This window comes from Macrobrachium rosenbergii, chromosome 6 (assembly GCF_040412425.1).
Source record: "Macrobrachium rosenbergii isolate ZJJX-2024 chromosome 6, ASM4041242v1, whole genome shotgun sequence".
NCBI lineage: Eukaryota > Metazoa > Arthropoda > Malacostraca > Decapoda > Palaemonidae > Macrobrachium > Macrobrachium rosenbergii.
This window is the reverse complement of record NC_089746.1, coordinates 47619851-47647454: the sequence shown is the minus strand read 5'-3', so window position 1 is coordinate 47647454 and position 27604 is coordinate 47619851. Positions and strand designations below refer to the sequence as shown.

Here is a 27604-nt window from a genome sequence, read left to right as displayed (position 1 = left end):
CAATCTGTTGAGCTCCCGCTGGCGTGGAAGTAAAAGCTGTATAATGGAGAGGTAAGGTTCATTTCAGATATGATCCTTAAAGACAAATACTTTGACAAATATTGATTTGTAAATGTTGTTACTAATACTATAGTCAGTTGCCTTCATTATAGATACTGCTATATTTGCAGTTAGGTTTTATGAATTAAGCAATGGCGATACGAGCAATCTTAACAATGCTTAGTTTTTAAACCCACAAGTCCAAAGGTTCTAGATGCCCCTTGTACAGTCCACAGAATAAAAGACGTCATTTGGAAATCTGGTATTTATTTCAAAATACTCCAGGTGCTGAGTGACACTTAAACTTCCTGTCAATTTGCATAAACAATTTACATCCTCATGTAAAATAAAAAATATTGTACACACATACAAAAACAAAAAATTAAAGAAAGAAATATTGATGACCGTGATGTTCCTGGGACCATAAAATTGTCAGTTTCATGCCATTTATGCATATGATAGTGTTTATTGACTATGGAACTCACAAGATCATACAGATCACTTAATTTACATTACAGTGTCTCCATTCTCATAAGTTGCACTTATTATAGTAAAGAACTGGAAATAACTAATACAGGTTGTGAGTCATGGTGCTTTCAATAACCAACTTTTTGAAAACATATATTATGGAAGCAAAAAGCTGATCATCTTTTGGGACTTTTGGTGCTGCATGCCATGGAAAAGGTTCATTGGTGCCTTCAGGTACACATTCTTCAAAGTCCATTTTTTCCTCTTTCAACTTGTCTTCTGTGATAACAGGCTTCTCCATAAAGGCTGAAAAAAGAGAAATGTCATATAACAATTCTAAAAAGCAAACCTTTTAATTTTTATGTAAAATTGCAGAGACCAATGGCAAAAGATGAAACAAAGGCAAGAGTTTGTTAAACTTTAAACTGAAGACTGAAAAATGTTAATGGAATTTCTCAAAACATAGGCTCAAAGGATGTTAAGTACAATAGATTGTGAACAATTTAAATGGCAAAACATGGGCTCCAAAGAGTGTGAACTTAAAATATTACATTAAATACCATTTTGGAAACTAACATTCAAGTTGCTATCAGATTCAGTACTCGAACAAGACTGCCATTTCTTAGTGCTATATCTTCAGTGGTAGTACATTATAGGCTACAGATAATTAGTTTAACAAGACCACCGAGTCATTCTACAATGCCACAGGGCACAACTAAAGCATTTAAGAAGTTGGACAACTAGGTGGGAAAAGACCAAAAAGAATGGATGAAAAGTAAAAGGCAGAAACCAGTGTAACTGGGGCCAAACAGAACCTGCCCCAAGAACTTTTTTATATAATCTACAATGTGCTTACACTGCAATGGCCACCCAAGGGGTTACCCGCTCTATATGAATCATGCACTCCAAGGGCTGTCTGTGGGAAAATAAAATTTATCAGAAACAATACATTAAAAAAATGGTGGCCATGTGAGAACGATTGTAAACAGAACTCTCCTCACCAATTGATCTTGGAGCTGGGGCAGCTGATAATGCAGACTGTGCAGCAGCAACTCTCCCATACATCACTAGCAGGTGCAGGAGATCATCAGTAAGAGCAGGGAATGCACGCCCTATGTTAATCAGTGAAGGTAATGATGCCTCCATAATATGGAGCCTCTCCTTTTCTCCCAGAACTGCGAACAAATGAATAAGAACTTTAAAAACCCACCATAAAACACAATCCTGCAATAATGGCAAAATGTTCAAATTTTGATTTAATAATATGGAATAATACTATGAGTTACTGTACATAATTATACTACTGTATGAAAATAATCCCAGATGTGGCACAGCACTAAATCTGTGGAAAAAGAATTTACTCTAGGATGAGGTGGGAGTTTATATGAATGGGAAAAGTCCATATATGGAAAGAAAGCCATATACATGGCACAAAGAGCTTTTTAAGATGCAAAGTAGATACTATAATCCCCTTTGGTTAAAATCAAACTTCATATAAGTATATGAAATATTTTTCATTCAAGATGGTTGGAGAAATATACAAGCCAAAGCCAGCCCATGTACTGTAAGTTTTCTGCAATCAGTTTTCTCAGATCATGGGCTGTTAGCCAAAAAAGTGGCATTATAATGGAGTGGGAACTACACACACATTTCCAACTGTTTAGGCAGTCTGCCACAGTTCTTAATTTTAATTTTCTGGTTGTTAAAAACTGAAAAAAGAGCTGCTGACTGCACATAGTTAAAGCGAGCATTCATAAATACCTTAACCCACCCCCAGGTCTGCATATATTCATGTTAAATTTGACAGCTTTACCACCTTTGTAATTTTGTGCCCCTTGCCACCTTTGTATAAAGATTTTGCTTTTGAAATATTCTTTATTTTCTGTTGTCCTTTCATCTTTGTGACATGTATTTCAACTAAAAAACAGAACACTAAAAACAAAACAAGAGTTCAGTAAACTTTCATTTGTACACATTTTCAAAATCAGCACCTCTTAGGAGATATGCATGATTTGCAAGGCATTTGTTCAAAGTGAACAATATTCTCTCAAATTGCAGGTAAAAATTAAGAGCAACCTTCGACCTTTCAACATGCAGCATCAAAGTTTAATATGTGATATTGTGTGCTGTTGCAGGATCAATATTAAAATTACTCTTCATTGTATGACAGCTATTAAGACTATTACAAAGCACCAAGCTTTGCTTGAGGGAAATGAGACATCTTTGCTTAACTTCCTTGGATGCAAGGGAAGACTTGGTAAAATCACAGCACTCGCTCTAAGCACTACCTGTAATGTGTGAGTAGCAGCTGAGGGTGATCAGCTGTTAGAAGCATCTAGTTGAGCTTTTTTTTTTTTTTTTTTTCCAACAGAGGTAAGATTGTGAGGTCCAGAGCTGTTGCCAAGACCCTCAGGGCATCCTCCCTTCAAAACAAAGACCTACATGATGCACCAAGACTCCCAGGAAACACCGATCCAGCAATCCTGATTCAAATGCTCTTTTATGCATTTTTCAGAAGATACTTTATGTCCTCGTCAGAACTGTAATTACTTATGTATGTAAGGCATTGCAATATTTCTAACCATATGTATTCGAAATCTCTTCCTAATTTGTAAATAGAATTGTTAACCATTCTTCCTAATGTCAAATGCTACTTTTCCTGCTTGCAAGAGTTCTTGACCTGTCAGATTTTGTCAGTAAATTAGAATACCTTGGACCTGCCTCTTACTCGCCAGATCGTTATACTGGTGACCCTTAAGATGACTGACGCTGCCACTGTCAGCACCAGCCTATCCAGCGACAACGCTGCAGCAGCAAGCATCTGCCTACTGCCCTGCACAACCCACAACCCAGAGGCCTGGTTCTTCAGAGCAGTGACTATCTTCAGGTAAGATCATCTCTTCATCCTGCAAAGCCGATGCCATCCTCAAGTTCCTGCCAGATGACATCTTAAGCAGATCGCAGAATGTCTTGCCAACCAGAAGACAACCATCACCTACAAAACTCTGAAGGCCCAACTAAGGTCATCCTTCATCATGCCGCCAGCCCTCAGAGCTAGGAAATTCCTAGACAGTGTACGGGCAGCAATAGGAAACCAGTGGCCATCACATGTCTACACGCAACTGCGGCGTTTAGTTAAGATCCCCGCCACAGACAGCCGCCTAGAGACTATGCTGGACCCTGTGAGAGAGGTCCTTCTCACAAAATTACCCTGCCAAACAGTCATGGCCATACCCAATGCATCAACCAAGGGCCTCGACGATTTCCTGAAGACAGTCAATGCCATCCACCTGGCCCACAAGTTGACAGCCTACACAACCTACCGTTCTGCGTCGTCTATGTCGACGATATACTGATATTCAGCCCCATCATAAAACAAAACACGAGAGAGTACAATCACAAATACTTAAAGGAAACAGATTTATACAGTAGTCCGAAAAGACTAATGCCAATTGGCAAAACCAGTGGGGAAATTCGTAGGCCACCAAATAAGCCCAACGGAGTCAAGCCCCTCCCAACGTAGGTCCAAGCAGTCATTGACTTCCAAAAACCAACAACAATCAAAGCAGTCCAAGAATTCACAGGAATGATTAATTATTACCATCATTTCATACCCAACCTTGCTGAAATAATGGCCCCAAAATACAACTGTTTACAAGGAAAACCTAAAAAACGATGTTGGTACGAAAAACAAGATAAAGCCTTCACACTAGCTAAAAAAAGCAATTACCTCTGCTGCCACTTCAGTCTTTCCTTTACCACATAGGTCCCTCACCCTAATGATGGACACGAGTAGCACAGTGATGGATGAGGTACTCGAACAAGACACAGACAATGGTTGTCACCCGCTGGCATTCTTCAGCAAGAAGTTATCACCAGCAGAACAAAAGTACTCAATGTTCGACTGAGAGTTACTAGCAGTCCACAGAGCCATACATCACTTCCGACACATGCTAGGACACCAATTCATGGTGCAGACAGACCACCAACTGCTGGTACATGCCTTCACCAAAAGCAGAGATGGGTGGTCAGCAAGACATCAGCATCACCTATCATCAATAGCAGAATACTCCTGCACCATCAGATACTTAAAGGGCTCTTCCAACAACGTGGCAGATGCCCTTTCCCCAAACACCATCCAGATCGGGACATCATATCTCAAAATGGTATTGGCTCAGAAGGATGACATGGACCTACAGCGACTTATGGGGGAGAACCCTGCCCTTATGTGGAGCGACCTATCCATCAACGATGGAGAGACGACCATAGCCTGTGAGATGAGTACTAGATGCTCTCGCCCATACCTACTGTTAGGGTTGAGAAAGAAAGCCTTCAACCTCAATCACAACCTGTCCCACCCATTGAGCAGATCCACCGCCCGAACCCTGTCAGAGCAGTACATCTGGTGGGGTACGAAAGCGGACACCAAAAAGTGGGCAAGAGAATGACTCCCATGCCAAACATCAAAAATAATGAGGCGCACACAGACGGGGATAGGAGAATTCCAGACAATACAGCAATGACTGGCCTACATACATGTCGACATTGGGACCCCCCCCCTCAAGGGATGCAGGTATCTCTTCACAATCATTAACAGGAACACGATGGCCAGAAGCAATACCTGTAAGGCTGCAGACAGCAGAGGGTCAGCAGGCATGGAGTACCACAGTACATAAGCGACAGAGGGGCTAACTTCACCTTCACCTTAAGGAGCTCCCTCACCGCAAATGGTATGCTGGAGCGGCTGCACCACTCCCTCAAGTCAGCACTCACTGCCAGATTTCAAGGCAGGAGCTGGAGAAAGGAACTTCTGTGGGTCTTGCTGGGATTAAGAACAGCCCCGCACGCAGCATTCAACGCATTGTCAGCTGAAGCACTCTATAGCCAAGCGTTGACAATACTGGCAGACGTTTTTCAAGACACGACAGAGCCCATGACTCTTCCAGACGTCCACAGAGAATTGGAAAACATCTTGCCAGCCAAGACAACATATGACATAGCAAGAAAAGAATATGTCCCTGAAGACCTTAAAACAGCAGTGTGCGCGTTCATAAGAACAGATGCATACAAGCACCCCCTCTTCTCTCCAGCCTACTACAACACAGAAAGCATATCAGCTGATGGTGGACGGGAAAATCACCTGGGTCTCCACCGACAGATTAAAAACAGCCTATATACCAGACTGCGACCCACTCCCCTAGATTTACTTTTGGAGGGGGGGGGGTTACTGTGAGGTCCGGAGCTGTCGCCGAGACCCTCGGCATCCTCCCTTCAAAACAAAAATCTACATGACACACCGAGACTCAGAAAACACAGATCCAGCACTCCTGATTCAAATGATCTTTTATGCATTTTTCAGAAGATAAAGTCTTTGTCCTTGTCAGAACTGTAATTACTAAAGTATGTCAGGCATTGCAAGCCTTCTAACCTAATTACTAAAGTATGTCAGGCATTGCAAGCCTTCTAACCATATGTATTTGAAAAATCCCTTCCTAATTTGTATATTGAATTGTTAACCATTCTTCAAGTGTGAGAAAACAATCTGACTGTATATAGATGTCCTTGTTTTTCCCTAATGTCAAATGGTACTTAGCTCACAAGAGTTCTTGACCTGTCGGAAATTTTGTGTCAATAAATCAAGAATACCTTGAGCCTGCCTCTTACTTGCTGCATTGTTATAAGATCACAAAAGGGCTACTGTGTACTCCTTAGGTTAATTAGGATGAATGTTTTTATGGTCAGTTTTTATCAAAACTGCAGCACCATGCAAGTACATTGGGAGGAGGCAGATAAGTAGCACACTATATGACAAAATTCAGAAGAGAAGAATAATAATCTTACATCCTGTGACTTCAGATACGGTGCAATCATCACAAATTGGATTTTGGCTTAAGTCATTACAAAATTGGATTTCAGCTAAGTGACAAATCTTGAGAAGACAACTTTTGAATACCAAGCAAAATAAAATTCAAATTTGAAAACTCCAGAAGATAAAATAACATACCAGAAAGTAATGTTGCAAGGGTGTTGATTGCAAGCCTAGATATGCTTAAAGTAGATGGCATTGCATTTTGTAGAGCCAGATGAGATGTAAGATCAATAGCAAACAGCTGCTTCTCTAAATCAGGCAACTGCAACAGTTCTGGAATCCAGTTGAGCCCAATTGCTATATGCATGGAAGGCACACCTCGAACTACTGGCCCTATCAGCTCACCATCATAACCCTGCAAATACATATAATTTTTATTTTTCATACAGATGCTAACTGTAAAAACGTCAATAGCAACTCCACATCATCATCGTCAATAGCAACTCCACATCATCATCGTCCCAGTAGCTTTTATGTCTTTTGCCTTCAAGGGGTTAGACATGCAATCATTTCCCTCTTATTCTTCTGCCTGAACATAATACTGTATGTAAAACATTTGACAAGTTCATCTACTGTCCATGCTATTTGGGTGCTAATTCATGTCTTCTATAATACTTACGCTTATGATGATAAAGCTGGAGTAAAATAAAAATCAACTTGCCTGAAAATGAACAAGCTTTGCCAATGTTGTATCTTTAAGGAAAGCTTGATGGATATAAGAGCATACAATGCTTCTGATTTCTTGAAGAGCTAAAGCTCCTCCATTTTCCTGAAAAACAAAATAAAAGTTATCTATTTAACCTAATATTCATTCTTACACCAGAATCTACAGGTAGGTTTGTTTCCAGATGTTTTAAGGCTTTCAACTTTGTCATATATATATATATATATATATATGACTCTAATCTGTGCTTTGCACTTGCTTTATTCTGTAATGACCAGACTATTCATCTTCTCAAAATAATTCTTGCATGCATGCTCCAATGACTTCCATGCCGTATATCTACATAGTTATTTATTTTGAAAATGTTATTAAACATACCGTATCTTCCTCCTTCTTCAGACATGCTTCTAAAAGGATCTGTACAGCTGCACTCTCCTGAGTGAGTATGAGTGCACCTTTGAGTTTTTCACGTTCTTCATCTATGGCTTGTGGTGCCATATTGTTATTCCCACTACCAGAGCTATGTGGTGTGTTTACTAGGGGGGTGTTTTGCATTTGCTGAGATAGGAAAGTTCGAGATGATAATAAGTATACTTGAAGCATGTATATTACAAGCTGAAGAAGTGGCGCTGATCTGCAAAGTTGAATACCATTTGAAAAGTCCCATTAGATATGCTGCATTTAATTTTATCACAAAAATGCTTCAAAAACTGATCTTTGCATGTAAAGTAACATACCATTCTACTGTCTTTACAACACTGGTGAAAAAAACACATTACAACACTGGTGAAAAAAACACACAGAGTTGTTGGCAGATCTACTTCTGGCAGTTTTGTTAAAACAGTAGTATATAGATGACAACATTAGTGCATCACTATCAACAGAATCATACCTGAAAACTCTTTCATCACATCGAAGAACATACAGAGGATCAAGAATAATATCATCTTCAGAAAGCACTTTCCTCAACTTGCTTCCAATTTCTTTGGGTCTTAAACCTTCCACTGTCATCGCCCACAGTCGACGTGGAAACAGTGAATTAAGTCGCATCCATACTTGACGATAAGTATCTGGTAAAAGAATTTTGATTATTTCCAACTACTGTGCAAACAATTTTAAATAAAAACAAACTGCAACACAAGATTATTAAAATGTTAAGGTACACTATCAACATGCAATTGTAAAATACAAGAAAATATATAACTTTGGGTTTAGACTATTCAATAAAAAAAAACCACTCCAGTCTATGAATAACCGCATTCAATACAATTTATATAATCTCTTGGGTGAGAATCTCAAATTTGTATTTTCTTTAAAAGAACTTAAAACAAATGACTCTTCAAACTATAAACTATATATTGTAAAAATTTAAGATAAATATCAGCAAAAAAAATTAAGATGAATATCAGCAAAATACTTTACACTGTAAATACATGACAAACATTAGGAAGAAACATCACAGATCACTTACATCTATCAAATGAGCATCTTTGATTAATAATTTGATGTTTAACAATACAGGATGAAAGAAAACAAATTCTAAATATTACATCTAAAATTACTTGCATAAAAATACATACCTAAAACCTTGCGAGGGACACCTGGTTGCAATAAACATTTGATGGAAGCTGTGAGTGAGGCAGCTAGTGGCCAAAGGTGATATGGTGGCATGCATCGCAAACTATCCAATACCACTAACAGACGACCTGGTTTGTCTGCAGCGTCTTCCATAGCTAAAATGATAATTTACATTGAGAAAAAACACTCAAATTCCTATGATACAAAAATTGGAAACAAAATAATGACAGAATACTAATCAGTCTCACTAATTACGGCTCATGATATTTTCAAGAAAATTCCATTGCATATATTCAATTTCAAAAAATGTCATTAAAGATTATACTCACCTTTGGTGACTGACTGAGAGTCCAACTGAACTTTTGGTGGCAGTATACCCAGATGAGAGTCTGCTGATGTACTCTGGTACAGCCAGTCTTCAACTAAGCAAAGCTGAGGATAGTGACTTACCAATAACTTGACTAACGAAGAAAATAATCCTGTTGATGCCATGAATAAGTTATTAAGACCAGTTCAAACTTCAACACTGAAGCTAAGAGTATTATAGTTACTGTATACAACTACTGAAAAACTACACCTGCAAAGCACTAAGCACTGCACTTACATCCCTAAAATACAAAATATAAGCCATTACATTTCTTAATGCCATTCGTATCATTGTGCAAGATCACAAACGATAAAAATAGATATCCAACAGAGAACTCAAAAATAGTGTCCACCATGTAACAATTCAGCTGTGAGCACTTGAAAATTTTCCTTGCAGGTACAAATTACAAATGACTAGCCATTGCTGGCCAAATTAAAAAGCAATTTAGCTGTACAGTATTATTGTTATGGCTATTACCCAAGCTGTCAAGGGCTTCAATATGGAAAACGAACTACCACTTAAAAACACAAAAAAGTAAAGAATAAAGGCACAAAAATAATAAACACTTGAATTATGCATAATTTAACATGATGCTACCTTGAAGATGAAACAAAAGTACATTACAGGCTAACCTGCATATAATCTTTGCTCTCTCTGAGCATGAGAAAGTAAGTATCTGATGGGAAGCTGAGCAAAGAGGTGAGGTGAATATGAATGGACACGTCGATTACTGGTCAAAAGTTGGTGAGTGTTGTTCAAACGAACATCTTCATATAGCAACAAGTAGTAAAGTAAAAGTAGCTGAGAAGTCATCACAGACGCAATGGGCAAGCTGAAAAAATAAATAAAATATAGACATTTAGTAATCTTCATAAAACAAAAGAAATGTCTTTACATACTAAAATCTACAAAAGAAAGATCTTACATACTACAATCTACAGATGTTAAAATTAAGATGGACCAAAAATTATAACTGTACAAAAATATGATGGACTGATAAGATTACATAAAGTCCTGGCACTGAATAATATCACATAAAACAACAATTCAGTGCTTAGTAACATTAAAACACCAGTTTCACATCAGGCATAAAAATAGTTTATAATGCAAGAATAAAGTGGCATCATAAGAGCAAAGGTCATTCCTGCTGAAAACCAAAAGAATGAGGAAAAGTAAAAATATCCATACTACAGTATTCTAAAGAAAAATTAGACATACGCTAAACAATACTGTATCAATGTTCCTTGGTATCTCCTGACATCCTAATTTCATTAATGTGAGCACCTAAGACACCCATAAATACATCTGAGAACAAAGGTCACTTCTAGTGGTTCAGCCAGTGGGCTGTCCATATCTTTCAACCAAGTCAGATCCTGCAGACACCCCTTTGGCACCCCAAGTTCTTCCTATACTATCTGCCCCCTACTACCACTCAATTCCTAACTAATTAAGGCAGTACTGACCACATCTAGTATTTTCCTCCAGGTACTACTTTCTCCAGCAAAGGCAAACAAATCAAGTTGCCACAATACAGCCCATACCCTCAAAATAATTCTGAATTTTCTGAGAAAGTTCTTACAACAACATTTTCCATTCATTGTCCCAGTTAATACTTTCTATAACATTACAATAACAGACCAGCCCACAAACTTATCACATGCCAACCATTCTGGACAAAGACAATACATTACAGATATATAACTAGTATCCTGCCTGACTGCCTTGTCCAAAAAATGCAAAGCAAAGCAGAAAAATATATAATACAATGAACACCATGAAAATGCAGGGCTTTAATGTTCTTGTATAAACCAATTCACTGGTGACACTTTAGTAATAGGTTTCTGAATCATATGATTACTTTACAATACATTTTCACACTGGAAGTCACACATAAAATTCATCTACCAAGCAATGCATGACATGGGTACTTACCCTGAAGCTGTGGATGTGTGTGGACCTATCTGTGACGAAGTTATAGATGGGGCTGGCATTAAATGACCTGATACTGCATCAACACTTGTGGTCCTCTCACGCATCATGGCTTTACTCTTCAAACGAAGTTTTCGAAATACTACTTGAGGGTTTGATAAGCTGGAATGTTGCTGAAATGAAATGAAATTAAAAGAAAATTGCTTCTATACTATTTCCCGTAATTCAACAAAAATTAAATTACCATAGATTTCAACAAAGTTGGACATATCATTCCATGCCTCTTCCACTAACAACCTATTCCTGGAATTCAGAATGTCAATTCTCCAAGTAGTCAGCTTGTTACTGGAATCATGGTCCTTTACAGGCTTTCCCTTCTCTATGCCTTGGACCACTGAAATACTGACTTCCTCACCTCACACTTGAAGACTGATACAACAAAGAAAATCTGTTGTTAAAGCATTTGCAATTGTTGTCATGCCATGTCTGTGGTTCACAGGACATATTCTCCTCCTCTCCTTTCAGTAAGATCTCCAATGGATCTTCCTCCAAGCCTGAATCTGTTCTTTCCCTTGAGCTTGGTATATATGTCAGATGATGTAGAGGACTACCTCAGACTTCTTGGTTTAACCCTTATCTGCTTATTGCATGATTTTCTCTTTTCCTGGCTATAGATGAGAAGCTACTTCTAAGTTAGAAAATATTTTCTATCACCATAGTTTGTCCTGATTTAGTAACTGGACCTCAGAGACTTGTTCATTTCTGTGGTGACCACGACCCTGTACTACCTAAACTGAACAACTGGGTACATCATGACCTGGTCTGTAGTAGTCAATTTGCTCCTGGCTGGATCCTTACTGGTGCTTTTCTCCTGACTGGTTTCAAATTGACTAGACTTTGAATAGATTTGTACTTACAAAATCTCTCCTGACTAACCATATTTGAGGTGCCCAGTAACACTACTTTAATATCTCCTGTTACTTAGCCCACTGCTCATCACTTTGTGAACAACCTATTCCACCTCTCTAAGGCGTGTAACTATTCGTTATGTTATCTCCCTTGGATTATGAGGTTAAAAGCAAGATACTGTCCATGGCTTCCTGTTACACCTTGATAATCACATTTCCTCCAAAGCTGACTAGACAAAACACGATTATTGTAAACCCAATTAAATTAACCATTGCTAATGTTATCAATCTCAGTCACCTTTTCTATATTGAAGGCATTAGGGATCACTTATCGCATGCAAGAGGGGACCAACTGGTTCAACACGTGAGATTAGAAAGTAAAAAAAATAATTTTTTGAGACACCAGGGTTTTCTCACAATTAATCCTGTCTACAAAAATAAAAGCGTGGGCAGCAAACATGGAAGGAAATGCTACAAGAAAAGAAATATTTTTTTATTTCTTGAAGCACTTCCTTCCATGTTTGGTGCCCACGCTGTTATTATTGTAGACATGATTAATTGTAAGAAAATCCTGGTGTGTCTCCAAAAATTATTTTTTACTTTCATTGCATTTTGATAAAAGCATGTTTAAATTTTTTTAATATATTTTTCTGTTTAAGTATACTTTTTAGTTTTGACAGGAATTGTAACTGATTTATGATTGTAGCTAATGAAAATTGAACATGATATCATGTCTATCCAACGAAGGTTTGAAAAATCCGTAGTTATTAACTTGTAGGGTACCACACGGACCTTCACAATCGTCCATTAACCCTATGGGCACCTGCCCCTCACAACAAGCATCTCCTAACATAAATGCCAAGCACAAGCACATAAGAAACACAGCCGACACCGTACATCCTTTTCATGTAATAGTGTCATTCATAATAATGTCATGCCAAATGTATCATTCATGATAGAGGCAATACAATGTCAGCCTTCCAGATATATTTATCAGAAATCTGTTCGCAACTTGTATATAGAATTATGTACCATTCTCCATTCTCAAACAAGCACAGTTGACTGTGTAATACAGTAAACCCCCTGTATTCGTGTTCTCACGATTGACGGATTTCTCTGTGGAACATATATACACATTATTCGCAGAAAATTTGCCCATTTGCGGTATTCTTCACCGAGAAATATTCACTAATTACTGTATTTTCATATTTTCATGACTATATGCACTTTTTGTGACAAAATTATTAAAACACTCAGGTATAAGCATTTTTTGAGGGTTTTTTGTGTTTGAACTATCAAAATCGGGAGTTCTAAGTGTTTTTAGAGGGGTTTTAAGTATTCACGGATTTTAGCTATTCGCAGGGGGGGTATGCATCCCCTGCGAACACGGGGTTTTAGTAATCTCTATTTTGTTCGCCTCGTGTCAGGCACTACATTTCCACTTGCAAGAACCCTTGACCTTTCTGTTATTGTTTTGAATAAATGAGTACATTTGTAAACGCTGCCTCTTACTCACACCTTCACTACACCGGTGACCACAGAGATGACCAGCCAAGCCAGCCCCAACGATGCCAGCCTCTCCAGCGACAGCATCGCCGCCGCCTCCATACATCTGGCCCCCTTCACGCTCCACAACCCAGAGGCTTGGTTCTTCAGGGCAGAGACAATCTTCCAGTCGAAGAAAATCACCTCCTCAGCATGCAAAGCAGGCAGACGCTATCCTCGATTTCCTGCCAGATGATGTTTTTGAGCAAGTCGCAGAATGGCTCACAGAACTTAAAACCCATCACCTAAGAATCACTGAAGGACCACCTGAAATCATCCTTCAGCATGCCACCCTCCCTAAGAGCCAAGAAGTTCCTGGAAAACGTGGGGGCACCCATATGAGATGAGCGGCCATCACAAATCTACAAGCAATTGTGACAGCTGGTAACATTACCCGCTGTAAACGGCCAACCCGAGTCAACCCTGGACCTTGTGAGAGAGGTCCCCCTCACAAAACTGTCCTGCCAAACAGTGGTGGCCATGCCCAGTGCTTCCACCATGCCCATCAAAGAATTCCTAAGTTTGGTCGACGCTGTAACCATGGCCCACAAAACAGCAGAGCCCACCCAGCCACCCAGGCAGTAGCAGCATGACGGTCCCAGCAGTCAACCGACACAGAATCCAACAGCGACCTAGAGGAACTGTCCACCCCATCCAAAAAAGGAGCTTCCCCAAACACTTCAACAACAGAAAGACCAGGCAGAAGAAAAACAAACTACCAGAGGGAATATGCTTCTTCCATTGGAATGTGACAAAGGCTATTTGTCCTTAAAAAACATGTAAAAGGGTTGCATCAGCGACCCAAACAATTAAACGTCAGCAGTGAGCAGAGCAGACCGGCTGCCTCATAAGAGAAGCTGCGCCTGCTTTCCGCTGTCTTTCTTCCAGGTACGAACGCAAAGGCTCAACGCGCTTCTTCATAAGAGACAAGAGGTCGAACACAGAATTCCTCGTTGACACCAAGGCATGCAAATCATTCGTGCCAGCCAGCCCACACGAACGACTCAACCCTGCCCCACCCACCAACATCAACGTATCCACTGCTAGCGGAGCACCACTCAAAATATATGGGAGGTGGACCATGAAACTGTCATTCAACAGGAAAGGCTACAGCTGGACGTTCATCACGTCAAACATCATAATAGCGCTTTTAGGAGCAGACTTCCTTAAAGAACACAACCTGCTGGTGGGTGTAGCATCAAAACTGATCCTGAAAACCTCTCCCACATCATCACCGCAACAACTAATAGAGCAACCCACCGTCACGATGACAGCAGATATGAAAAACCGTACCCCTCGCCACCCCACTGCCAGAAATACATCACCTCCTACAGGAATTCCCAGAGGTCTTCGAAGACCTGCAGCACGACTTAACCAAACCAGCAAAGCACAACATTCAGCACCACATAGAAACAAAAGGTCCCCCAGTCCACACCTGCTTCAGACGTTTGGCCCAGAAAAACTTGCCTACACCAAACAAGTACAGTATTCAGGGAAATGGAGAAGGCAGGAATATGCCAGAAAGCCCCTAGCCCATGGGCATCCTTCCTCCACACGGTACAAAACCTGACGGAACACGGCAGCCATGCAGAGACTATCAGTGGCTAAACGTAAAACGAAGCCCGACAGATACCCATTGCTGAGCATGCAAACATCACCAACTAAATGAGGGGCGCCAAAGTCTTCACAAAAATAGACCTGCTGAATGGATGCTTCCAAGCTCCAGTAGCGAAGGAAGACACAGAGAAGACAGCAATTATCACCCCCTTCAGCAGCTACACGTTCAATTACAGCTGCTTCGGCCTTCAGAACGCGGTGGCAACCTTCCAAAGACTAATGGACGAGCTTCTTGGTGATCTTCCCTTCTGCACTGTCTACGTCGATGACATCCTCGTATTTAGCCCCAACCTCAAGCAACACATAAAAGACGTCAAAAGGGTTTTACAAATACTCAAAGAAAATGGACCTGTAGTTAGGGAAGACAAATGCGAGTGGGAAAAAACAATGGTGGAATTTCAGAAGTGGTCCCCCCTTCCCCAGACTACTCAGGACCATACCAGATCATCCAAAGAAGAGACAAGGCCTACCAGATGACAGTTGATGGCAGGACTATCTGGGCCTCCATCAATTGCTTCAAACCAGCATACCTCCTAGACACCAACCTACAACCGTAGGCCTCTCTAAGGGGGGGAGTCCTGTAGGGTCCCACACGGACCTACACAATTGTTCATCTTACCTAGCCATCCGAACTCATACCCTACGGGCATCCACTCCTCACAACAAGCATCTCCTGATGTACATGCCAAGCACACACATTTAAGAAACACAGTTGACACCATACATCCTTTTTATGTAATACTGTCGTTCATAATAATGTCACGTCAAATGTATCATTCCTAATAGAGGCAATACAGTACAATGTTGGCTTTCCAGATATATTTATCAGATTTCTGTTTGCAACTTGTATATAGAATTACGTACCATTCTCCATTCACATACAAACACAATTGACTGTGTACTAATCTCTTTTTGTTTACCTTGTGTCAGGCTCTACATTTCCGCTCGCAAGAGCCTTGACCTTTCTGTTGTTGTTTTGAATAAATCAGTAAGTTTGTAGATGCTGCCTCTTACTCACGCCTTCACTACAAACTTATTCTAACAAGTCACACCTAAGATTTTCATACAAATCCTGAGATACTGAAAGAGGTCACTGTAGGGGCACTAGAGTCACTGCTGACCTACTGATCATGTAAGGTTATATTGTCACCGGGATTGAGTAACCATGCAAAATTTCAAGTCCATCGGATGAAGGGAACAGGCGAAAATTGAGTTACATGTTTTGATCCAAACAGACGCAGAAGTCAAGTTAAATAAAAAGCATGTAAAAACAGTCATACTCGAACATCCAAGTTTACCAATGAAATTATGAAGTATTTCTATTAACTAAACTTTTATACTCCCACTCTTACTGGTTTAAAAACCAGGTCAACAGTAAAAAATAACGGCAAGATAATCTCCTAACACATTCACAGCAAAACTTTCCCAATTAAGGCTTACACTGTGAAAGTAACTACAATAAAGGGGCAAAATATTGTCTACAAACTTAACTCAATTTTTTTGACTGTCAATAACTTTGCTGAAGTTAAGTGACCTACTTGGCTCAAGTTAAGTGACCTCTTGGACTAATTATTTTGCTATGAGTGTAAACTATTTGCACACCTTCAGTTAGTGTACATTCAAGTCAATTATGTTGGTACATAGTAAATACTATAATTACATACTAATTGTTGTTAAGTTCTACAAGTCATTAAACAATATCTACCAGGATGAGAGAGAAAATCTGGTCCCTTTTATAATTTTCAAGAATGCTACTTAACTGGGAATCTTGAACATTTCAGACCTCTGCATCAAAACACTCAGATTATTTATGAATCCTCACTTTTGTCAAAACTTTGAAGTCTACTTGCTGTAATTAAACAAACTACCTTTGTATTAATCAATAAGTAGATGAACCTTGTATTAGTTGCTAATTTAGATTACCAATGCCTTACCTTTCGTGAAGATTTTTCTGTGAATATAGACTGGGAGAAAACTGCCATTATCTCCTCTTCTGATATTGGTTCATTGAAGGTATCTGTTGGTCCCCCTTTACTGGCAGGTAATATGATAGAGTTTACATATACATCTATCAACTGCGGCATTACTGGGTGTAAAGGTGTTGTTGATGCACAGATCTGACTGGGAAGAAATGTTTAATAGTCAAATCTGTATCACCAGTTTTAATTTTTCCTTAAAAATACTTTCACTACAAAGCCAGCAATCATATATTGCCCATATTTTTAGGCTTCAAATGTCCTCAACATCCTTGATTTAACAAAAATAAGAAAAGTGGAAGCAGCTCTGTGCATGCATCGCATGAAGCCTCATATATTCAAGTTACCAGCCTCAATGATTACAGCTTGCAGAAGTCACCCGGTTTTGGATTCTTCATTACTGCCTAATAACTTATACTTCCACTTCATCTTTCAAACATTTAACCATTTAACTCTCTTTCAATTCTTTCTTCTTTAGTAATTTTACAAGCAATAGGTTCTTTCATAATAACTTCTTGATAAGTGAGTGTCCTTTCCACAACTAGACCTTTCCAGGTCTTCCACAATCTTGGTTTTTTGTACTGAATCTTCAACTTCACTGTTACTGTGACCTGGAAGCTGTTCAATATGTCATTTATATATTTGAAATTTTTGTAAATGACTGTAAGTTCTCCAGCAATTATATTCAAGTAATTTCCACTAGCCACTCATTTTCTTTTGGTTGTCTGAATGAGGAACAGTAGCAAATGGAAAATAACATATACACACTACAAAACAGCACTCTTAAATTATTCAATGAACACAAAAATCACCAAAAATACTTACTTATATATCCAGTCTTTAATAGGTACTTTGTGCTTAGTAAACATTCTACTTTTCAACTGATGATAAACACAATGAACTGGAAGAAAACCTGGTATATTGGCATTCAGACATGATGTGACAGGAACTTTAACAGCATGAGCAGTTACAACCTAATGAAAAAAATTAATAACATGTAGTAGTTTATTCATTATAAATATCTTCTCATATCTTTCTGATAACAATAATTCCCAAGTTTTGAAGAACTACATCAAAATGATAAACAGTTCTACAGCGTTGTTCATTCAAATCAGCATAAACAAATCTGTGTAAAAACAACTTTGAGAATTCAGCATAAAGTATCAGAATCACTCAACCCAGTATTAATAAAATAAGATTTCATTAATATTATGAATCACCATTGTTTTTATTCTACAATTAACCAACTGTATTTTTGTTACCTTTCTATTACACAAACTATTTTTTCTGTTCTTGGGAATAAATACTGATATAGTATTTTATTCACAAGAAAATCTACAAATAGAAAAAATATGCAGGTATATTGACTTAATTAAATAGTTAGAAAAAATATGCATGTATACTGACTTAATTAAATAGTTAGCTACTTCAAGCTATTGTTAAAAAGTTACATAAAATGTACTGTATATGCAAGTTTGGAACTGCATCATTTGCCTACCTGTTCTGTAAAGACATCATGAGTGAAAATGTACTTGATTCGAGCAAGATTATTAGCCCGAGTGATAATTTTCATCCCAAGAGCTGCACTCACTAATTCAATGATGGCACTGAGTTGCTGGACATGGAAATGAATGGCCATGAGCAACAGCATTGCGCCAAAGGATGATGATACACCACTGGCCCTAAAAATGTGAACAACATAAGAACCAGACAATAATGGGACAGGACGTACTAATAAGTTGTTTTTAAATGGGGAACGTGAACTGGAGCAAGAAAATTTGAAACTATATGGACAGATGAATGGGAAGAGAATGAAAAGTGAAAAGCAAGTCAGTGTCAGTATCTTTCATGAACATCCTTAGTTTTAAAAACATGATCATATATGCAAAGTACTGTAAACTCACCCAGCAAAATATGCTTCTTCTTTTACCAACCACTTGATCCACTCTGATGCCCTTCGTTCATTTTCTTGCAAGGAAATGAGTGATGGACAAGCAATCAACATACAAAGGCCTGTACTAACAAATCGTACTCCTGCAGCTGAAGGTGGTGGATGACAAGTCACTAATTGTAACAAAAGGCCAATTTCCTTTTCTTCACTGAATCTGTTGAAGAGTACAACCAATTATGAACTTGTTCCAAAACAATCTTCAGCTCAAATGAATAAATTATAGAAAATCTATTTCAAAACAATCTTTCTTCTAAGCTTAAATTAATAAATCATAGAAATTCTATTAAGTTCCGACATAACTACAAAAATTACACAAATTTCAAGTCCCAGAAACATAGTCCTATCTATCACTGAAACACCCAGTTAGGAGTTAATATCTTAAGAGCTGGAAAGCTTCTAAAACTAGACAAGTGTTGGTTAATAAGATGCCATGATTGTACTATAGAAAGCACACCATCTCAACAATTAAATGCTCTCATGCCTCAGTTATCAATGCAGACCAAAAATATTTCACCAATAAGGAGAATTAAGAGTCTGGTAAGTTCAATAGAAATTATAGATTCATAACTAAGACAACTACGTTAAATTTTGCCTATGTCCATTTGCACTGCAAGCTCTTATTTTATTTTTTCCAAATGGCTACTCAAGAGTATGGCAACTGACTCCTGACCTCTTCAACTAACATTTTAACCATTAATGAAAATGATTAATGAATTAATAATCGGTACCAAGACCATTATTCTCTTATTCCACACAGAGGAGACACATCATTCTTCCCCTTGAAGAAGTGAACATTCAAGTGGAAGATGGTATGATGCTATAATAAAACGATGAGTTTAACTACTTGAGATCAATAACAGCAGAGGAAGGAGGTACTGAGAAAGCAGTGAGAATAGAGTGAAAGAAGCAAGGCAAAAATGGAGAAAAATAACTGGAGTTGTTTTAGACAAGAAATGCCATTAAGGCTCAAAATGAAAATTTATTAGACAGTTATCAGGCCCATGCTATTATATGGGGCAGAAATTTGGGCACTTAAGACGAAAGAGGGGGGACTGTTGGAAAGAACCGAGATGAAGATGGTGAGATGGATTGCTGGAATATCGCTACTGGAAAGGAGGGAGAGTCAAGATATAAGGAGAATGTGTGATAGATGTAATATAAAGGAGGAGGCTAGGGAAGCTCGTCTCTGATACTATGGCCATGTAATAAGAAGAGAGGAGGTAGAACCAATCAAGAGAGCTAAGAACATGCCAGTGATGGGGAGGAGGAGTGTGGGGCTTCAGAGGACCAGATGGATGGATGTGGTGAGGAGGGACTGGGTGAGGTGGGGCTGGAGGAAGAAGATGCACGGAAGAGAAATAGATGGAGAAAGTTGACTTGAGCAGCTGACTAATAAGGTCAAAAGAAGACGATGACGACGACTCCCCTTGAAAGGCATCAGAGAACCTGGGCCTTCACATTAAAGTCCTTAAGAAAGAAAAATCCTACTGAAGACCAGTCTCTAGTATGAGATACTACAGTCTAGAATCAAGTGAAAAATACCAACTTGAACATCATTAAAGATGAATACAAAATCATGAACAGATGAAATGCTACCAGAAGGGCTCTAGACGCACTAGCCGTTCTAGGACAGTTAAGGAAAGAGAGAATTTAACATGTTAAGCACATGGTTTCATTGTCCTTGATCATGCATCCAGAATAGTTTTGTATGAATACAGCTGTTAATGTGGGAACAAAAATTTTCATAATCTACTTATATAATGAATATCTATCTAGTTAAACATGAATAAAGCATCTAGTAAAGCATTAAAAGTTTCACAAAAACACTTACAACAAAATAGCACTAGTCACTATCAGTAGAAAAAAATAGCACAAGTCACTATCAGTGGAAATGGGTAAAGGGACAGAACAGCTCTACAAATAGGAGCAAATTATGAATTAAGGAAAAGAATGAAACAAATAAAGTTATATCTTACTTCAAATTAGCTAGACTTTTGAGAGCACAATACAGTCTTAATAAAGCTGTGGCATATATCACTTGAGAGTCTGGTAATGTATCGTTGCTATTGAAGAGAAGAAGATTTCGCAGCCTCCCACTGAGGTATGTTCTGAGAGCAGTTAGTGCTGAAGCTTGGTGCTCATATTTTCTCTGAAAGAGGAAGATAACACAACTGTACATAAAACAGAAAACATAAAATACTTTCAGCTACAAAATATATGCTGTACAAGTCTATTTTCATATATACACTACTATTGCGCTAAAACCCTATCAAGGGGATGCTGATTACAAAGAGCCATGTACAGTAAACTGTAAGTCTCATTAAAAGTTCTTTGCAGAATTCCTTTAGCATCAGATATATTGCTTCCTACCTTGTACTTTTCATCCATTCCCACTGATCTCTTTCCACTAACCTAGCTACGTTTCCAATTCTAATGTATGAAAGTCTTCTAGCAAGCCCTATTAATCTAGCAATATGACTCAGTGGTCTCTAAAAAACTCTTTTATAATAATAATACAGTAATAATAATAATAATAATAATATAATAATAATAATACTATACTAACCACCCATGAACAGAAAACAATCTGGAACACTAAAATGGGCATGTCAACTTTCTCTGATTGCAAGACCTAGCACTCTTCTTAATACTGAAACACTGTGATTTTACTCTGCAAAAAGTAAGCTGATCAGCTACGCTCTTTAAAGTGCAACTTCCATCCAAAAATCTAACAAGTCTCACCAGTTCTGAGCAGCAGGGGCCAAAGAACATTTTGCAAGATCTGCTTCTTTCGAGTTACAAGCAAATATCTTGAACTGTGGTGATAACTAGTGTCCTTACTGATACCTAGTGATGACATCACACATTCATGATGCCCAGAATAGATAGATATCACGATATGTATATACAGTAGTTATACGTAATCAAAGCAAATACTTCCTGAAAAACAAGTGTTTTCAATAAATATGACATTTTTATGATAAAATAAACTTTTATATACACTTATCAAGTAATTACAAAGCTATTAGTTTCAACTCGCATGGCAGCTACAATTTTGAAATTCCCGGTAGCACTACTTTCGATTTGGGTTTATAGCTAGCCCCACCCACTTTCGGGGAAAGAGAGGAACACCTCAGCAATGAGCTTCAGTTTGTTTGTGCCCTTCTGTCCATGCGAGGGGAGGAGGGAGGGCTCTCATCATGTAATTACTTGGTAAGTATATATACAGCACTGTAAAACTTTATCATAAAAATGTCATTTTTATATAAGTAACTTACCAAGTAATTACATAACTGCATCTCACATTGACAGGAGGTGGGATGCGTGGACACATCTACTCCAGAACATTAGTAATGGTAATGAATTTGAGAACAGGAAAAATTGACAGCATTGGTACAATGCCTGTTGTTCCTTACCTGGTAAGAGAGCTACTGCAGGAAGACTGCCTCTGGATGGTGCTCATCTCATCCTGCAGTGGCATGGCAGCATAGCCGTGAAGCGCCTACTACTTCAGTGGGAACTTTGCAGTGAAGGACATTTCCAATGGCTAGCAAAGTAGCCAATGTTGCCCCAGCCTGGGCGCAGTACCACAAATAAAACAATCAGAGAAAACAACGCTGTCACCTACAGCACATAATAAAAACCACCACCCATCCGCTAAAAAACTGGTGGACACTCCAGGTACAGAGTACCCCCCGGCTCCCCTAGAACTTGACACCCTATGTCAAGGGGAAGAGAAAAAAGGATGGAAGGGATGCTTCCTACGCTTCTTCCCCAACACTATGCCTGCCACTGACAATGGACCCAGGGTAATGCAATTTTCATACATCGTTTCCACTCCCCGCAAATAATGGATTGCAAAAATCGACCTGCACCTCTCTCTCTCTCAGGAAGAGATACTGTTTATGTGTGTGTGTGTGTTCAGAGTGTTTTAAAAATGCATAGCAAAGGTATTACATCTTTACATCTTTGGGAGACAAAAAACATACATATAAATTTTTTTGTTGTCAAAGATTAAAGAGATAAACTCTCTCCTCTCTCTCTCTTTCTTTCTTTTGCTCCAGCCAGCCTTGCTGAATATAAGTCGAAGTGGTAACTCTCTCTCTCTCTGCTTTGGCTGGAAGGCTTAGAAGTACGTATGTATATATTTTTAAGGGTACTAACATTTAAGATGACTTTGAAATTATATTAATAATAATATAATTTCAAAGATTAACACAGTAATAGGATAATAATTAAAGGTATATTTGAAATAGGATGATACTTTAAGTACACATTTGGTATTTGAAATTTCAATATAGGCAGTTATAAGCATTTTTAGAGGGGGAGTAGCATGTATTTGCGGATATTAACCATTCGCAGGGGATCTGGAAAGCATCCCCCGCAAATATGGGGGGTTTACTGTAGAACCCCTGAGAACTGGCATTTTCGACCGCCTCTACTGCCCTCTTCCTGAGGAAGGATGAAACTTCTTGGGAGAGGGCTGAAAACCTCTCCGAGCCTACTGAATAGGCAGTCAATGAGATGGGCGCATTGACTAAGGGTGGTTTCTCCCTGAACAGGATGGAATAGCCCTCCTTCAGGATTTCCACAACCCAACGTTCTGCTCCCTTTGCTTCCTACCCTTCCCAAAACTGAAGGAGTCTGGCTCCTACTGGAGTACAGAGGACAGAGTCTTCACTTCTGTGAGACAGGCTTGGAGGAGGACCTCTAATGGCACGAGACGAGATATGGACATTCGAGCGAGGTCATGAGTAAGCCCTTTATCTGCTACTATGAAAGGGCTGCGGCTGGAGAGGAGATGCTGTCTTGGTGCCGACAGCAGTCATCTCCTTAGGGCGTCTAACTGAATGGGCCAAAAGGTCCTGCACTGACTTTTTTGAAGGTTTGACGGGATCCCTTGAACTGCAGATTGGGAAACAGGTGTCGACAGCCTAGAAGGAGCTCAGGAGCTGCTAGGCGCTTGGGCACGACTGGCCACTCAAACGATGACAGATTCTTAGACGAAGAGGAGTGTTTATGAGAGTAGGAAGCAGAAAGCTTGGGAGCCAAATATTGGCTCTCTACTTCTGGGCGCTCCAAAGAAAAATGCTCTGGGCTGTCCCAGTAACTGCTGGAAGGACGAGGGCTGCGAGCAGGTTCTCTGAACCTCTTGCAGCAGGGCACTGGAGGAGAGCCTTTTCACGCCTTTCCAGTGGCCGTGATTCGCCCTTGAAATGCCACTGGTGCCTGGGACTGGACTCCTAAGAACCAGAAGGAAGATGACGCACTTCCGTAGAGACGCCTTTCCAATGGCTCTCTATTGTAACCTGGGACGCAACAACAGGTTCGACTGAGGGGGCGGCTACCCATGGGAAGACTCCACTGACCTCCCTTGGGCTACCAGTATGACTCCTCCCAGGTTTAGGGGAGTATGACAGTGACTTTTGCCTAAGAGAATTGGCAGGACGAGCAGCCACCTCCTCCATTACCACTTCACTTGCGCTTTTCTCTCTTATCTTGTCCATTAGGACTCTCACTGAAGACCCTAACTGGGCCACAGTACTAACTATCAAATTAAATTTCTGATCAAATCTTGACTAGAGGCAGGCAATGTAATCGGGTTCGGAAGCGTAGGAGCCAGGTAAAGGAGAGAGTAGTAGTGTCTGAGGACTGGGAATGGGAGACATGATAGACATAGGCTCAGAAACAGGAAGAACAATAATATCATCTGAAGACTTCGTAGAACCCTGCTAGCTAAGGTTTTATTATCGGTTTTAGCAGCTGCCTTCCTCTTCCTGTCTCCCTCCAGTTTAGCTAAATGTGACTTTACATTCTTCCACTTTTTGCCATCCCAGTCTTTACATTTTTCACATGTCAAATCCACTGAACATGCCTGTGCCCTACAATCTGTTATGCGGGTCGTAAGAAGCCTTTGTCAATCTTGTATTGCAGCCTTTGCTGCAATACCTGATGCTAGATGAACTTGAGTTGGACACAGTACACAAGTCAACTATCAAAAATGGGCTAAATCGTGAAAAAATTGTCTCCAATAGTGAAAATAGGTAAAAAATCGGTAAGTTGGTCATAAAGAACCTAACACTGACTAAATGTGCCAAAAAGGCTACCAAATACAAGAATACTTCACCAATTGGGCGAAAAACATCAACTGGAAAAATAGAGAATACCAAAATGAGCTGCTGCATACAACTGGTTTACAGTCATAAGCCGGCAGAAACAAACTGAAGCTCTTTGCTGAGTTGTTCCTCTCTTTCCCCAAAAGTGGTCGGGGATAGTCACCTACCCAAATTGAAAATAGCGCTACCGCGAATTTCAAAATTTTAGCTGCCACGCAAGTTGAAACTGATAGCTATATAATTACTTGGTAAGTTACTTATATAAAAAGTAGAGATAAGGTTTATAACCTCTTACCCTCTGACCACTCTTGACAAACTGTGCAAACCATGTGCGTTGCTGATGATTATGGGAAAGGAGAAGACCTGTAATAAAACTAACTACATCTCCACTCTCTCCTCCATAAACTGTGCCAATTCCCCCGACACTCCCTGAAGAACAAACATTGCTTACTCCAGCATCCAAAGTCAAGTACACTGCCAGACCTGGCATACGACACTGTTCCACCTGTTAAGACATGAACCAAAGTTAGGCACAGATTACCTACTGAAGTGACATGTGTATACATTACCCCCTTTAATAACCTCACTAACTGGGTCAAGTTGTGCTTTGTTGCAGCCATTTAGCCTTTTTCACAAAGACTGTATAAAATGTTTGTTACTAAGAGATAAGTGTCTTTTTACAAAATCAAGGCTAAATAAAAAACAAATGGTACAGGCTATCCTCTGGTGATTACAAAAGGAATTCTTGGGTCACCTTTACTTTTAGCTGTTTAGGTATGGATGTTTAATTAAGAATTTTTATATACAGTATGCCCATAAATTTTTCATGGCATTTGTTTCACTAACAACATACAGTACTGCAGATTTAAAAAACAAAGTGCATATTTCTGTAATGTATTTTCCTGGTAAACAAGGACTACATACTATAAATTTGAAAAATATTTAACCATGCAGAAATATTATTACAGTATTAGTAGTAATTACCTACGGTCAAGTATACTTACACAAAGAGCTCTAACATTAAGTGCTTGGCTTGGGTTCATCTGACATAATGTTCTAACAGCTTGGAGACGTAACAAACCACTCGGACTATCTTCATCTTGCTTGTCACCAGCCATGACTAATCCTGTTACAACTACGAACAGAATCAAAATGAACAAATACGGTACTGTATTCTCTTGCAACACCAAAAATTCATTATTTTTCATTCGCTTAGCTATTTGTTGACTTATCTTTATTTAATGTATTTAATTTTCAACTTAATGTATCACGTATACTTTATTTCTACAAATACTACTTTTTCTCTTACCATATCCAAGATAGCCACAGTCTAGTTAGAAAGATCTTGCTTGGAGAGCTAATAATAATAATTGTACAAGAATTCAATGCCCACTTGTATTCATCAAAGAAAAATGGATAAGAATAAGAAACCCATGCACATGGAACTGCATGACAAATAATGTAAATACTCTACCCATCCAGAAAAATAAATGAGATTTGTTAACTACCACAATTCTTACAAAGTACACAAAAGAGCCTCTACCTTCTCTGAAACAGTCAGGCTGGTTAGCTACCATACGAGCAATAAGAGTGGGCCCATTAGTAACATGAAGGAGCGCCTCTGCTACTTCCGCTGGCTGTAGCAATGCTGGAAGTTCAGCTAATGCAATACACAGGACATCACTCACTTCTTCCAAATAACAGGGATTGTCAAACAATTCTGAGGCCTTGTGATAAAAATCCTGGCGTGGTTCACGTATCTGAAATCACATGAAATCTACCATTAATGATGAATTACCATAGTGCACTTACTTACACACCCAGGGTACTATAGATTTTCATTACTATGCTTGGACAACTAAATCCACAGTTATGTATGGATACATGTATTTAAATACACATCTCCACAGAGAGCGTTAGGGAATTTGTTCGATTCTACTTTTCAATCTCAAGACTCATGCTACTGTGAGTAGTTTTTAATTACTATGCTTATTCACAAACAATTGTACAGCATATAAAATTCCAATGATAATTAGCAGCAACTGAACATATTCTTATTTTCAATGGTTTCTGACATACAGTATAATTTTCCTAAATTATTGTTAAGAATAAAAAGTCTAAAATATTTTTATTGTATGCCATAAAAAAAAAAGTAAAAAACAGATAAATGTAATCCAAAAGGCCTTTCTGAGAATGAAAACTGCATACAGATAAGGTTGCCTTCTGACATACTATGCATAAGAAGGCCAAATACTAAGTCAAGTATTAACAATTCAAAAAACTTGCCTGAGCCATCACAAGCAGTAACTCTGATAACAAGAGTCGCAACCTGCGAGTGGGATCTGAGCACTCAAACTCCAAAGCCAGTCCATCTGTTAAATTTTGCACAAGGACACTCTCACTCTGACTGCTTCCACCAAGTTTCTGCCTGTGATTTGGAATGAAATAAATCTTTTAGCATACTTAACTATAATATACATTCATAAAACTAAAAACCTGTTGCTACAGAATTACTTGGCAAATACAGGGGCACCATGACACAGCATGTAATAAATATGGTTTAAAAATGTGAATAAA

At 38.9% G+C, this 27604-nt stretch overlaps 1 protein-coding gene across 1 annotated transcript in view; it reads right to left on the bottom strand.

Moving 5' to 3' along the window:
* Nucleotides 1–289: 289 nt before the first annotated feature.
* Nucleotides 290–27604, bottom strand: part of IntS2 (integrator complex subunit 2) — a 29117-nt gene continuing 1802 nt past the window's right edge. Inside the window, exons 2-20 of the mRNA XM_067105735.1 lie at nt 27314–27455; nt 26571–26787; nt 26032–26162; nt 25323–25532; nt 20888–21060; nt 18865–19065; nt 18459–18642; nt 17786–17934; nt 16919–17105; nt 10918–11087; nt 9618–9817; nt 8948–9097; nt 8621–8773; nt 7933–8110; nt 7419–7674; nt 7038–7145; nt 6512–6731; nt 1509–1682; nt 290–813 (exon numbers count right to left, since the gene is read on the bottom strand). Of these exons, the coding sequence (XP_066961836.1) occupies nt 608–813; nt 1509–1682; nt 6512–6731; nt 7038–7145; nt 7419–7674; nt 7933–8110; nt 8621–8773; nt 8948–9097; nt 9618–9817; nt 10918–11087; nt 16919–17105; nt 17786–17934; nt 18459–18642; nt 18865–19065; nt 20888–21060; nt 25323–25532; nt 26032–26162; nt 26571–26787; nt 27314–27455 (3409 nt within the window). The 3' untranslated portion in view covers nt 290–607. The remainder of the gene's footprint in view (nt 814–1508; nt 1683–6511; nt 6732–7037; nt 7146–7418; nt 7675–7932; nt 8111–8620; nt 8774–8947; nt 9098–9617; nt 9818–10917; nt 11088–16918; nt 17106–17785; nt 17935–18458; nt 18643–18864; nt 19066–20887; nt 21061–25322; nt 25533–26031; nt 26163–26570; nt 26788–27313; nt 27456–27604) is intronic.